The following is a 15,600-nucleotide window of genomic DNA, read 5'->3' on the forward strand; positions in this document are numbered from 1 at the left end:
CATCTTTATTTAGGAGATAAGGAAGGTCAGGTTTTATCCTGGTGGCTGAATTTTGGGAGTGCTGAAAACATTTACATCTCTTAAAAAAAAAAAAAGAAAAACAACTAGTTTAGCAGGAATAATTAATGCAAATAGATCTACTCAATGGCATAGCATTATCATCCTACTCTATGTGGACAACAATTCAGTCTGGTCCTTATTTCAACTCGGGAGCTCCAATGGCTGTTTTTGAGAGCCTGTTTAAGAGGTAAAACTTGTTAGTTACATCTCAGCCTCCAGTAGAAGTTTGTTTTGGGAGAGGAAGGTGAAATTATTGCCTTATTGTGGGAGAGACAGTCTAAGTAAAGTGGAAAGAACTTGAATCCAATATTAGAGTTTATAATCTGGGCTCTGCCATTTACTAATTATGAGACTTTGGACAAATCATCACTTTGAACTTCAATTTTCATCTGGTAAAATGGAAATGATAATATACTATATCCCTACAAGGGCTGAGGTGAGGATAAAATAGAAAAAATATGCTTAAAGTACTTCATAACTTATAAAGTAGAAGCACTTATTGAAATCAAATTTTGGATCCTGAATGTATTTCATTTACTAACAAAATTCCTGAATATTTTCACAATAAATAATTATCTCATCTTCATTCTAGATATGCGATCAAGATCGGCAATATATGGTAGCCCGAAAATTTTAATTCCAAGGAGGAATGCTTATCCAAGACATGTAAGAATTCTTTTCTAGTCATGATGTGGTATTGGAGGTATGGGAAATATGGGAAAGGAAACTAATGGAGAGACAATCAAGGTAATCTCTGAACTATAGTCAAGTGGAAATTTGAGTTATTCCTGCCTGAGCAATCAAATCAATCAATCAACTATAAGCATTTGTTAATCCCTTACTATGTGCCAAGCAGATGCTAAGAATTGGAGATACAAAGTAAAATCAAAACTCGTCCCTGCCCTCAAGAAGCTTACGTTCTAATGAAGTAAATTTCCTGCTAGTATCATAGGCCACTTCCCCATAAATCTTTTTTTAAAATTATTGCTATCTTTTGTTTTTATATATCTATTTTCCAATATAGACTTCCTTCCCATTCCTCCTTTATAACAAAGAATAACAAAGAAGGGGAAAAACAGTTCAGTAAAAAAACTAATCAACATGTTAAAAAAAAGTTTGACCATATTGGAAGGGCTCCATCCCCATGGTTCCCTACCTTAGCAAAGAATGGAGAGAAGAATCTTCTGAAAGATTCTCAAGTGTTCTGATTTTCTGTAAACATATGTTTATATATTTTCTTTCTTTTCCAGAAGCTTACTATTAGGCCTGGTAAATAGTAAGCATTTAATAAATGCTTGTTAACTGACATTCAGTCCAACATTCTATGCCTTTCACTTCTATTATATAAAAAGAAGAATTGTGATCCTGTGGTCTCCAAATTCATTTACAATCCAAATATGTTATAAGTTTGTGAGTTATTAAAACATCCGTTTTCCCGCCAAATTACCTTCATTCAATGACTTTTTTTGGAGAATTGTCTCATAATCCAGGCCATTTTACAGTAAAATAGTATTTTCAAGGTGTCTAATCTAAGAAATTAATCCTTGATAATGTGAGAGAGGTTTTACTCAGCCTCTTTCTGGTCTCAGACACAAGTGACTTTTTTTTTCCACAATGATCTTCCAGAGACAATACACCCATCTTTGAGTTCAACAAAATGGTTTTAATAGTGAGAATTCCAGGTCTAATAGGAAGGGAATACAATATCATTGTAACCTGATGAAGGAAATAATTTGCAGCAGTTAACACTGCAGTGGCTCTCAAATGTGAACATTTACTTTGCCTGTTTATAAGGCTGATGTAGTTTATAGGGAGAAGAGAAAATTCTCCCAACATATAGTTACCATTAGTATTCAATGTGAGCTTTTGAGAGAAAGTTAGATCCAGAAATTCCAATCTTAAAAATACTATTATATGGTTACTTTACAAATAAAAAAATAAAATCATGTTGATTCCTTTTATTGGTATTATATTTTTGGAAGGGAGAAATTTTTCTAACTTTTAATATAGAGGGCATGCAAGACAATTAAATTAGATCATGATTTCACACTTTTTTTTTCAGCATCAATAATGTTGAGAAATATTCCTTGAGAAAGGAATTTCTTCATTCACCATCACCATCACCACCATTAGCATTAGCATTTGTGTAGGTCCCAAGATCCTGGGATGTTTTTAATTTTAATTTTTTTTTCCTGGTCTATGCCTCTGTGTAGGTCCTAAGATCCTTGGGTTTTTTTTTTCCAGTTTGTGCCTCTGTGTAGGTCCCAAGATCCTTGGATTTTTTTTCCAGTTTGTACCTCTGTGTAGGTCCCAAGATCCTTGGATTTTTTTTTCCAGTTTGTGCCTCTGTGTAGGTCCCAAGATCCTTGGATGGCTTTTTTTTTCTGGTCTGTGCCTCTGTGTAGGTCCCAAGATCCTTGGGTATTTCTTTTTCTCCTAGTCTGTGCCTCTGTGTAGGTCCCAAGATCCTTGGATGGCTTTTTTTTTCTAGTCTGTGCCTTTGTGTAGGTCCCAAGATCCTTGGATGGCTTTTTTTTTCTGGTCTGTGCCTCTGTGTAGGTCCCAAGATCCTTGGATTTTTTTTTCCTGGTCTGTGCCTTTGATTTTTCTGGTTATCTTCTCTGAAAAAGTTTAGTACTTCCTCATAACTTAGAGTTATTGGAAAGGTGAAGCAACTTATTGATGGTCAAACAGCTAGTATAAATCAAAGGTGAGACCATTCTCACATCCTTTTCTGGTCTTGAGTTCATTGGGTGATAATTTTATGCCACTTTTTGTAGGTATTTCATCTATAGTTTTATTCTATAGACTTTTTAGACATCTACTATATTCCTTTCCATCATCCTTTGATCTAAAATTTTGATTTCTTAGAGGTTGAGACATTCTTTGATTCATAGCCATATTGTATATCAGGATCATATTTGTTGTATTAAAAGGATGCCTTTTGTTTCAGGGAAAAATTTGGGATCATTGAAAGCTTGGCACAAGTTCTTAAAGACGATCCAGCTCTCTCTCTCCTCCTCCTCAAATTCAATTCTGGATACAGTTCATTATATTCTTATTTGTATATATGTTCTAATATATTAATAAACTCTCCATTGAATTTTATGCCATAATTTGAACAAAAGGTAATTTTCATTCACTTGTTGTTTTGCTATGTGGAAAGGTAGGCCAAACTCTTTGAATAATATGGAATGTCATCATAGATATATAGAAAATATGTAATATACTCTCTCCATACATATATATGTATGCCTACATCATCTATCTCAGCAATGTCCTAAGTGTTAGGATACAATGTCATCAAATAAGACTCATATAGAGCAGAAATTTTCAACAATTGTTATTAACCCCTTAGGCCTTCTGGTAAAGTCTCTGAACTCCTTTAACTTAATAAGATTTTTAAGTGTATAAAATAAAATAAGAATATAAAGGATAACCAATTATATCGAATATAGTTTTCAAAATATTTTTAAAGAATAAGTTCATCGATTCCAAGTTAAGAATGATTGACTTTTTTATTCATTAGGTCAAGAGTTAATTATCATTTTGAAATAGTATTCTAGAATCCAAGGTCACCTTTGCGCCATAATGAGATATTGGTTGGAGTAAGACTTTTTCTTAATAAAAATAGTGATAAAATAAGGATGATAATTATTATAGCTGAAATTTCCATATTGCTTTAAAGAACATTACACTATTCATTTCAATTTAAAAAGGTTACTTCTTTTTTTAGGGCATTGCTATAGGTGCTAAGAATATAAAAATAAAAACCATTCCTTGCTTGAAAAAAGAGCATATATTCTACTCAGGTAGCTAATGTGTGAACAGGTAAATATAAGATGGTTTGAGAAGTGAGAGAGTATCAACAAATAGGGAATTTTAAAAAAGGCTCTATAGGAAAGGGTGGGACCTGAGCTTCTGAGTCTTGAAGAAAACTAAGAAATTTAAGAGGAAAAAATGAAGGAGGAGTGTATTTCAGGAGTTAGGGCACAGTCTGTTCAAAGGCATGAAGGCAGGAAGTAGAATGAGGAAAGGAATAAAGTGAGTTTGGAAAGGTTGCTGGGATCAGATGTCAAGAAGACAATCTAGAAGTTGCCTTTTTAAATTTTCTTTAATTAATAGTCAGGCTAAACTATTTCCCAACGTTTCCTTCTAAATTGTTTCTTTTTGTTTTTGTTTTCCTTCCTCACCTCCCTCTCTTTCTTCCCACCTCTTCTCTCCTTTCTTCTCTCCCTTCCTCCCTTCTTCCTTCTTTTCTCTTTCTTTTTTGCTTTATATATATATGATATTGAATTTTATCTGACATGTTTGTAACAATTTGACAAATTATCTGTTAAGTTTCCTTTTATCATAATGATCATTAATATTATTTTTCACTGCACAGAATTAAAAAAAATTATAACCAAATCTGCCCATCTTTGTTCCCAATAATTTTTTCCATTTGACCTGCAGATAAGAATTTATCTCTCCTTCACATTTGGGATAAATGAAATATAACGTTTTTGTAGAATTGAAAGCATTAAAAATCATACGCCATCCTAGATGGATTTGGGGTTCCTCTTTCCACAACGTCCAGATGAATTTCTTGTAAGCCAGCCAATCTAATTCCTCTGATCACTTAATATGGTTTCAATTAAGATTCCTCCTCAAAGCACATATAAGATAACAGAGGTCCTTCCATCAGATATCTACACTATTACTTGCATGTGCTCCTTCCCCCAACCAGCCTTGACCTCTTAGAGAATCTCCGGCAGAGATATGAAACTTTATTCCTAATCAGTCACAGAGCTCAGTGTTAGATTGGGTAGTAGTAATCAATCACCTTTTTCTAACTACCACATTTCACATACTCAGGAATGTGTCTCATCCTGCAAAGAAAGTCATGATGTTGAGGATAATTATTGGTTCATTCATTTGCCCATTCTAAATATCCAATAGATATTTATTGAACCTCTCCTGTTTACAAATCCCAGCTCTGCCACTGGATTTTAGTTCTTGTTTCTAAAAATCATTATTAATCAGATCAATTGCAATGATCAATTTTAATCTCAGAGAAAAGATAAGTATGTTTCCCTTTTTTCTGTAGAGAAGTAGGTAGATGGATGAATTATGAGTGGAAGGCTGCATATCCTATAAAGTGAGGTAAATTGTTTTCCCTCATAATATATAAGGAATAGTAAGTTAGAAGATGATAGTAGTTTTTTAAAAAATAATATCAATGTGACTTTTTCAAAGGGGAGAAGATCTCTGTTAAAAGATAGGAACTTTTGGATTCAGTTAATTAGTCATTTATTTTTCAGGACTTTGAAGATAAATAACAAGGGAATTTTAATTTTTTAAAAAATGTATTCAATAGGTAGGAATATACTGATTAATTTAAAAATATTATTTGAGAAATAAAAACTAAAAAAAACTTAGGGAAAAAAGAGCTTTACTGATAATTTTCAGCTGTTAGATGACACATTCTATTTTCTTGCAAGAAAATTTCAAACTTAGACCTGCCCACATTTACCAGCCTCCTGGTTAGAGGAAAAGGATATCTGCTGGTAGGACTTACAAGAGAATTTAACACTTAACTATGGTAAAACAATCTTCTTAATATAGTTTTTAACATGTAAACCAAGAAACAAGAAATCAGCTAGAGAGTGTCTGTTTCTTTCTAATAGAATCAGATCCAGAAAAGACCTTAGAAATCTATAGAGTCCTAATTTTACAGATAGCTGAACCAAGATCCTGAAGAAGTAAGTGACTTACCCACAGTCATAAAAGCTTAATAAGTACATGAGGAGATATATCTAACACCAAGACCAATGTCCTCAGGACTGTCAGACTGCTTCTCAAATCTTATTTCCTGATTTGCAGTAGGTAAACTACTACTCAAGGTTTTAAGACTTAGGAATTTTGCTCAGAGTTTTATTCTAGAGGACACAATGGATTTCATTGCTATCAGCTTGATTTATTTGTATCGTGCTTTCTTCTTACTCTTCATTACCCCCTTTATACTATGATTCTTAACTTTCCACCATGCACATGTGTGTACACAGAGGTACACATAGTCTATCTTCTTTCTCATTGAATTTTTGTCTCTCTGCTGGATGAATTCCCACCCAACACCTCATCTTTCCTCTCCTAGTTGGTAATGAGGTTCAGACTTCACATGGACTTAACATGTAATGCTGCATCTTATGCATCCATTTATTTTATTCCCCTACTGGACAGCAAACTCTGTGATACCAGAAATTGTTTTCCTTAAAATTTGTATCTCCCCAGTGTCATGTGAAGTATCTTGATATCTTATTAAATGTTTGTTGAATGAATGAATCTAAGAATCTTCCATAATACCAGCTGACATTGATATAGGGCCACATAGTTTTGCAATGAGGTCAAAATGGAAAGAGTACTGAATTTGGAGAGGGCATCAATTGAAATCCTGGCTCTTTTACTTACAGCATCTGTGACCTTCTCATTTGATCCTCACAGCAACTGTGCTGAGGGCACTATAGCTAGAATTATCACTCATTTTTTTTTCTTTTGAATTTATTTCTAAATTAACCAGTATTTCTTTTCAATCCTTCCCATCACCCCAATTTAAAAGAAAAAGAAAAACTCTGCAACTAGTATATTCAAGCAAAACAAATTCTGTATCATCCACATCCAAAAATGTACGTCTCATGCTGCATCTTGAATCCATCATCTCTCAGTGGGAGATGGGCAGTATGGAGCATCCTTGATTCTCTGGAATCATGTTTGGTTACTGAATTGGTGAAGTATCTGGGGTTCTTCAAAGTTGTTTGTCTTTGCAATATTGTTATAATTCTCATTTAGAAGGTGAGGACATTGAATCTGAGCTGGGATGACCTTTATGTGGTGTCTCAAGTGGGGAGTGAACCCAAGTTTTTGCTGACTCCAAGTCTAGCATTCTTTCCATGAAACAGCATAGATCAAGGCAATACAGAGTTCTAGGTGCAACTAAAACGTGCCTTATTCCATTAAGGCTGGCCAATTACTTCTGCTTACTCCATCCATTGGGCTACACAATTTCAAGAGATGTAGTAACTGCTTCTTTGTTCCATCTCTAACCTAGAATCAGTTGATTTTTGGCTTCTTTTGTTGTTAGTTTTTGGCTCTCCCTTCCCTTTCTCCTCCTCCAGGCCATAAGATTTAATTTGGGCTTTTAAACTGAAACCAGGTGCTGCGTATAACAAAGGCAAAGTAATAATCAGGAGAGGCTGTGCAGCCCCTGTGGAATGTGCTGGGTTCATGACTCAGGCTCTCCTGGCAAAGACAGCTCCCTGAGCAAATCAAAGAAGTAGGCGGCAAAGAGCCCAGACCAGGCTGATTTGGCCTTACCAGGCCAGACAGAGCTTGTTCTTCTGGGGGGCTGGAAGAGGGCCTTAGAAACAGGCTTGAATTCAATCTATATGCCTGAAGCCTAAGAGAGTTTGGAGTTTAGTTTTTTAAATTCTGTTAAAAATTTCATTTAAAAATATATTTTATTTTCCCCCCAATTTACATTTTAAAAAGTTTTAATTAGCAAGCATTTATTTTTTTTTCTCCTTCCCTCCTCACTCCCATTTAAAAGAAAAAAGGAAAAGGAAAACCCTTATAACAAAAAACATATAGCCAAGCAAAGTAAATTCCCAGATTGTTTATGTCCAAAAGGACTCTCTTGTTCAGCTTCTTTAATCCATCTTGTTTCTGCTAAGTAGAAGATAGCAGAGTCCATTATCCAATCTCTGGAGATGGTCATTGCATTGATCAGAATTAAGTCTTTCAAAGCAGTTTGTCTTTAACATGTTCACAATAAGTTACTATGTAGCCCTATTTCTTTTCAACATGTCTGACAAATGTAAGTGCTTAACAAATGTTTATTTCCTTCTTTCCCTCTTTCCTTCCTCCCTTCCTTTCCTCCCTTTCTGCCTTCCTTTCACTCTGCATCAGTTCATACAAGGCCTCCTAGTCTTTTCTTATCCCATCTCATTTGTCATTCTTATATTATGCTATTATGCTCATATAATGAATTTATTCAACCAGTTTCCAGTTTATGGGCACCCAGTTACCTTAGTCACTAAAAAAACTAGAATGTTATGAATGTTTAATATCTATGGGCTTGATAATTTTTGAAGGATCTTCATGTGAAAAAAGGTTTAGTTAGATTTGTTCCAGGTAGAAGTGATGAAGAGATAAGTTTAGAAAGGAAAAACTTAACAATTGGCACAGTCCCAAAGTGGATTAACTACTTGGGAATGCAACAACTTTCCTCTCACTGGAAATCTTCAAACATCCTGGCTGACCATTTGGCACACATGCATCATAGAGGGGATTCTATTCAGTTCTGGACTGGATAAAATGGCTGACTATTGAGATCTGTTCCTACTATGAGCTTCTTTAATTTGAAGATCCCAGGCTTAGCCAGTTCAGTATCACAAATACCCCAGGGAATAGGGGGTGACTGGAGAGAAAATTGAGCATTAAACTAGTACAAGCACAGAGAAATGCTTCAGACCCTTGGGCCAGGGAGGTGGAGGAGATATTTTGATGAATTCTGGCAAAGAATGAATAACATTATGTTGCATGGCAAGTAACATACAAATTAATATTATTTTTGAGACAACCATTGAGCACTTCTCTTAAATTGCCCGAATGTGGAATCAGAGAAGCTTAATTCACAGCCTGATTGTTGTTTAGCAGACGTAGCACTTTTGGTGGGAGGACTTGTCAAGCCCTTTTCAGGGTTGCTTATCTACCATTGCTGTCTTCCCAGCTCACAACTCACCTGTGGCTTCAAAAAGCTGTAGCATGTGTAATGTCTCAGCAGCTGGACTAATTCAGGTCTAGTGTAACTGACAGCCCTCAAACCAATTGTTGAGTTAGGGGGATGTGAACCCCAAACACGTGAAGACTTTCCCTAGCAGAATGGGCAGATGAGCACAATTTGTTCCAATGGCCATGAAGGCTGCTGAAGCAGGTTCTGGGGAACACTTAGAGCTGGGTCAAACATCCATGATGCCGTGGTCATCTGCTACATTTCAGTGGTCTTGACTTTTGTCTTGCCCTTGGATTTCAGTCTCAGTAAGGGAGAGTGAGGGTCACTCCAATTCAACTTTTGCAATTTAAGACATCACTGTGATGTCATTGGTTTTCTTTGAATGCAGAGGGACAAACCGTAATTTTCAGAAGGAGAATAACTCTTAAATGGCCTAAATAAGTTTTCCTCTGGGCAGATTTCTCTACTCCCCCTTTTCCTTTTCATATAATGTCTATTTGAAACATTACCATCCCCCTTCCAATTGCTGTAACTATCCCTTAATTGCAGGAAAGGCCCTGCTTAGCTTTTTCATTAACTTCTACTTACCTGGAAAAATGGGGTCTTTGAAGGCCCCATGACTTCATAAATATTTATAGTGTGAACAGGCAGCCCCCTGGTTATGGAAGAGAATGGACTCATTCATTTTTATTTATGATGTGACACTTGAGTGAGTGACACAAATCATTGGGGCTTGCCCTCCCCCTTTACTGCTTTACTGCAGCCTGTTTGTGAAGGGGCTCTCTTTGGTTCTCTTTCTCTACTCCCAACTCCAGATTCAGGATGAGTTTAGGGCCTGGACACAAGTGGTACCCTGTCCTTAGAGTGGATAGCCCCCTAAGTTTCCCAAACCCAAATCCAGTGGACCTTGTGTTCTGAGAGCTCTTGATCTGTTCCTCCATTCTACTCTTTCCTGAATTTATCAGGTCCTAAGGACTCAATTATCATATTTATGCAAATAACTAGTAGACCTATATATCCAGCTTTAGTCAGTCCTGCATCACCAATTGCCTACTGACCTCTTGGATATCTTCATGTCTCATAAGTATCATAAATAACCTATTCAAAATGGAAGTAATTCTCTTTCTCCCTAGTTTTCCTATTACTGGTAAGGGTATCAACATTCTTCCAATCACACTGATTGGAAATCTTGGAGTAAGACTCCTTTCTCTCTCCTCCCCCCAATCCCATCTAATCTATTGCCCATCTAATCTCTTCTTGTTTATGTCTCCATATCTCTTGCATCTGTTCCCTTCCATCTACTCCAATGATAGGCTACAACTTGTGTCCAAGCCCTAATCTCATCTGAACCATTGCAAAAGATTTGGAATATTTTTTTTCTTTATTTATCTCCAATTCGTCCCTCGAATAGTTGCCAAATTGATATTGTCACTGGTTATACCGTGTCATTCCTCAGGAAATTCCAGTGGTTCTTTGTTATTGCCTTTAGGATAAAATATAGACTCTTCTGTGGGTCCTTCATAATCTGTCTCTATCTTCCTTTTCCAGGCAGATTTATCTTTATTCTCCCCTAATGCACTCTACAACCCAGCCAAGCTGACCTACTGACTTCTCACATGTTATTCCTTCTTTTGTCTTAGTCTGCCTTTCCTGCTTGAGGAGTCTTCTCTCCTCATCCTGGCTTTTTCCAATTCTTCACTCGAAGTCTCAGTTTACTTACCACATTCTGCAGAAGCCTATTTGGATCCCTTGGTATTCCTCCCAAATGAGGGCAATGCAAGCAGTATTAACTTCACGTCATAAATGAGGAAACAGCATCAGAAAGATCAGTCGCCGCTGCACCTAGCTAATCAATACCACAGCTATAATCATACCTCTATAGAGCTATTGTTATCTAGTTATTTCAGACATGTCTGACTCTTGGGGTTTTCTTGGCTAAGATACTGGAGCAGTTGCCATTTCCTTCATTTAACAGATGAGACAACTGAGGTAATCAGGATTAAGGGACTTGTCCAGCGTGTCTGAATCCAGATTCAAACTCAGGTGGATGAATCTTTCTGAATCCAGGTTGGGCACTCTATTTACTGTTCCCCTAGCTACAAAGGCTTACAAAGCTGTTAATTCATAGCTGCCAGCAAGTCACAGTGTCACGGGACCTCCCCACCTGTGGGATGTGCATAAGTTACTCTCTAATAACGGAGATGGATTAATGGACCTCAAGGGATGTCTTACAGATTTAAATCTATGATTTGACCCTCTGAGGTGAGTAGTAGAAATATATTTAACCCCATTTTGCATACAGCATTGGAAGAATTGAAAGATAACTAGAACAAAGAAGAAAACAGCCAAGTGTTTACAACTCCCTCTCACACCAGTAGGAATTTTACTCATTGATAAGTATGGGATTTAAGGGATTGACAAAGCTGTATTATTATGTCAGTCGTCTTCAGAGTTATCCCTGATTGGCACATCTAGGGCCATGTTTTGTGGTGGTAGGGGGCTCAGGGAAAATGGCAGTTGGCTAGGTGTGGGTCAGGGGAACTAGAAAGGATTCCGACATCACTTCATCACAGATGAACAAGCCCAGGCCTAGAGAGATAAAATGACTTGCCCAAAGAGACACAAAGGGTTAGTAAATAAGAGATTCTAAAACTCATTTCCCCTCCTTGGCTCGCTCCTCCTCCTGTTGCACTCGGTCCCTTGAGGAGCGAATGTTAGCTTCCCTGCGAGCATGGGGGCTGGGCTGTGTGACCACCAGCTGACTGCTGGTGGGAGAGGCCTTCCTCCTGCTCTTTCTAGTCTGCACATGCCCAAATGCGGGCCCTGCTGGGCAGCGAGGAGATCCATGAGCCCTCAGTGCTTGGCTCAAATGGGCTTGGCCACCTACTGTTTATCCTGAGCAGTGGTAGGGCCTGGCACCGAGGTCTCAGCTCCTGCCAGCTCTTTATTTTTAGAGACAGGAAAACGTCTGCTTTTTGGCAGCGGTACTTACTTGGCATGCACAAGGGGGGAAAAAAGTTCAAGTGAGAGATTCCAAGCCCTGAATTCATGGCATATGACATGGGCAATAGCTCTTTGAGCCTCTCGGCTGAATTCTTGATAGAGCCTAAAACCTTTGAGTTACTAGCCCCTCTGCTGAGGTTTGTAGTTCTGACTGCCAGGGGCCCTCCTTCATCCTCTTACTGGCTGGGAAACCTCGGGCCAGTTACTTTGGAGGTCTGAATGCCTCAGCAGGGCTGGATTCTCACAGTCTTTGCATCCATCTGTCTGCCAGTCTACTGAGCTATCTATTTATCTCAACTCTGTAGGCAGGGTAAAAAATGACTCTGCCAGGATTGTTTCTAGCTCACAACATTTCAGCAGCTCTCCTCAAGCTGACTGGAGTCGTCATAGTGATGATAGGTGCCAGGCACTGAGCATCTGTAGTTTGAAGAAAATCTTGTGTATTGTATTATCAGGTTTTATTAGAAAGATCACTTGGTACCAGCTTGGTTCTGCTTTTATTCAATTTTTGTCTTATTAATGTCTCTTATTTTTATACTACAGTAAATTCCCATTGAAATCTCTCTTAACAAAAAAAAAGCAATCGAGTAAACCAATTTTGTCGTCTCTTTGCTGATATTTGGATCTTGATTTTTACTCTCTTGTATTAAAACTATATTATTTTTAGGATTTTGGTAAATGATGGGGGAGAAAGGACATTTTTGTTTTATCCCTGTTTGTTCTGGGAAAGCTTCTATAATTCCCCATTGCAAGTAACACCAATTCTTGCTTATAAAATATGTTTTTGGTCATATAGAAAGCGGGTTCTTTCATGTCTATAATTTTTAGTGCTTTAAAGTCAAGAACAAAAGTTGCTGGATGGAGTGAGATAGAGAAGATTGCTTTTTAGATCAGAACGTTGGAGTAAATTGGAAAATATTATGTATAGTATAGAACTAATGGGATTTCTGGTATCTAAAACCTAAAATGGGAAGATTGACAAAATTAGCCTTGTCAAGTTTCCCACCATAAGTGTTTGTGTAGATTAATCTACTTGGGAAAGACAGTCATCACATGGGAGATAGATATAATAGGAGAGTAACAATCTGTACATCGACCCAAGGAATCCAAAATGGGATTCACTTATCATTCCCATGGAAGATTTATTCCTAACTCTGTTAATTAGGCTCACTAAAAAAACCCCAAAACAAATTATCTACAAGTCTAGGGGAATAGGATTGCTTTTCATCTTATCCATTTTGTGCCTCATGCTAGATGCTAGGAGAGTCTTCTATTTTATCCAGAACCCCCTGTTTGCCAACTCTTATCACTGTGGCTGACATCAAACTTGAGACAAGACACTTTACATAACAATAGGAATAGTGAGGAGAGCAGGAGATGAGCAGAAAATGAAGGGCTTAAAGTGGTTCAGTTTGTTAGAAATAATAGCAGCTGATGCAAAATGTTTTTGACTGTAACAGCATGATAGGCTCCCTTGCTCAGTCTTTTTTTTCCCAAATGGAGAGCAAAGTGATTTTAGACAATAGGGACAACTTCCCAACTCTGAGACAAATGGAGAGAACAGTTCACCTCATCCAATCATCCTTTAGTCTGTGACTGGGTCATGATATGGATAAGCTCTTCCTTGCCATCTTAGTAGCCGTGGCTTTGAAGAGTACCATCAATCTTTGTGAAAGAACACAGATTCAGGGCTCTGATAACTTCAGACATGGAGGATGACCCCTTTTGCCTCATCTTCCTTTCTCCCTGTCCATCATTTCTTCTAAATTTACTATCCATTTTCACTACAACTTCATGACTTTTCTTCCTTTCCTGCTCCATCACCTCTGCTCACTTTCTTCTCGAAAATCTTGACCTTATAGTAAGTAAAGTAATTCAGCTTCATATATTTCGTTGAGTAACATAGTCCCTTGTCCTCTGGTCCTCTAGTTCCATTGCTTGAAAATTTCATCCCTCAGTTTAGAAACCAGCTGGTATGCCTTCTCAATCATCCTCTGGAGCCATGGATTATCGTTTCATTGGCCAGAGTTCTTAAGTCTTTTGAAATTATTACTGGTTTTGGCAAGCTAGTTAGGATTAAGTGACTTGCTCAGGGAAGGATAAGTGCTTGTTGTTATTCCCAATTTACAGATGAAGAAACTGAGACAAACAGAAGTTAAATGATTTACCAGACAGCTAATAAATGTCTAAGGCTAGATTTGAAACTCAAGTTTTCTTTACTCTAAATCTGGCCCTCTGCCCACGTTCTGCCTCACTATATGGTTGTGTGTGCTCTTAATCTCAGTTTCCTCCTCTGAAAAAAGAGGAAGTTTGATGGACTTTGACATCACATTCTGTTCTGCACTCATGAATATTTAATCAATGTTTGTTAAATGGCAGATTATAAGGGTAGAAAGAAATTTAAAACATTGATAATTTTTATCTGATTAAAAAAACTATTGTTCAGATAGAGGTAAGTAGAAACAGAAAAAATATATAGAGGAGAGACACCATCAATGTATGTGAAAAGAAAGGTAATGTAATTTTTTAAAAATTAATTTTTTAATGAACAGAAAACTCATCTCTCTCCACCCTTCCATTTGGGAAAAAAGAAGACAAAGCCCTTAAAACAAATGTTCATAGTCAAGGAAACTAAATTCCTATGTTGATCATCAATCCTCTCCAACTTGGTTGATCTTACTTGATCGAAGTGGTTTGTCTTTATAATGTTGCTGGTTTTAAAAAATTCTGAGCTCAGATTTTCTGATATGCTTTCTTAAAACATAAGATTGTCTTATAGAAAATGTGAAGGAGCCCTCCCACTCACAGATATCTACATCCCAAACCCTGAGATGTTTTCACTTTGACTTGATTTGTTGCCTCAATGGAATATCATAGGATCCTAAGTCTAGAGCTGAACCAGAGCCTCAGAGGACCTCTAGTCCAATTTTTGTATTTTATAAATGAGAAAACCTAGGTCTAGGGAGGTTAAGTTACTTGTCTATTCTGACATATGGTGTCAGAGGAGGAATTTAAGCACAAGGCTGTTGACTGTGGAGTCAGTGTTCTTTGTCCAGCCCAAATTGCCTTCCGGGATTTATCCTGCCTATAGTTTATCTGGCCACCTCCATAAATTCCATCAAGTACTTTCAAAATGTGGCCTCTTGAGTTTCCTCCAGATGGTCTTTGGGTGGTCTTCCCCAGTACAAATGCATTTAATATGACAACGTTTATACTTTGTTTCTGGAATAAATTAATAATTTACTTATGAATCTTAATAACAACCAGATGTCACTTGGGCATCCCTTCAATAATAGTGCCAGTGCTTGTTAGGAAGGACTGGGGAGGTATGTGTGTGTGTATATGTGTGTGTAGGGGGAGCAAGCAGAAATGGGCAGGGTAAGCGGTTGGTAGACTCTGGTTTGCCTGCTCATTGAAAAATATTGAGAACTATTGCCTTATAGAAACCTACAAAGTCTGAGCCTCCATCTTATTTTTATTTAAATCTCACCTTTCTAATGCCTTGTGAATAACTTTTTAAAGAATTGCTAGCGTCCTCAAATTTCAGTGACAGCAGAAATAGTAGAAAATCGGAATTATGACAGTTAGAGGTTCTAGCTTCAAATCCACCTCCAAAAATTAGATATGGGGAAATGTTTTAACTTCCCTGAGCCTGAGTTTCCTCATCTGTAAAATTAAGGAGTTGAAAGGGTAAGATTAAAATGTTATGACTGTCATCATTGTGTGTAGTTCCCTGCAGTTTCAGCTTCCTTCATCCTATCTCATTT

The 15,600-nt window shown here is 37.2% G+C and overlaps 1 protein-coding gene across 5 annotated transcripts in view; it reads left to right on the forward strand.

Moving 5' to 3' along the window:
* Positions 1–15,600, forward strand: part of C6H4orf51 (chromosome 6 C4orf51 homolog) — a 72,898-nt gene that overhangs the window by 34,456 nt on the left and 22,842 nt on the right. For 3 of the 5 annotated variants that reach the window (XM_074274630.1, XM_074274628.1, XM_074274627.1), the window contains one exon: positions 653–726. In XM_074274630.1, coding sequence (XP_074130731.1) covers positions 653–726 — 74 coding nt within the window. Of the gene's footprint in view, positions 1–652; positions 727–3,013; positions 3,169–15,600 lie in introns of those variants that run through there. The other 2 variants (XM_074274632.1, XM_074274631.1) reach the window with 1 other exon arrangement.

The sequence above is a fragment of the Sminthopsis crassicaudata genome, chromosome 6, assembly GCF_048593235.1.
Source record: "Sminthopsis crassicaudata isolate SCR6 chromosome 6, ASM4859323v1, whole genome shotgun sequence".
Taxonomy (NCBI): Eukaryota; Metazoa; Chordata; class Mammalia; order Dasyuromorphia; family Dasyuridae; genus Sminthopsis; species Sminthopsis crassicaudata.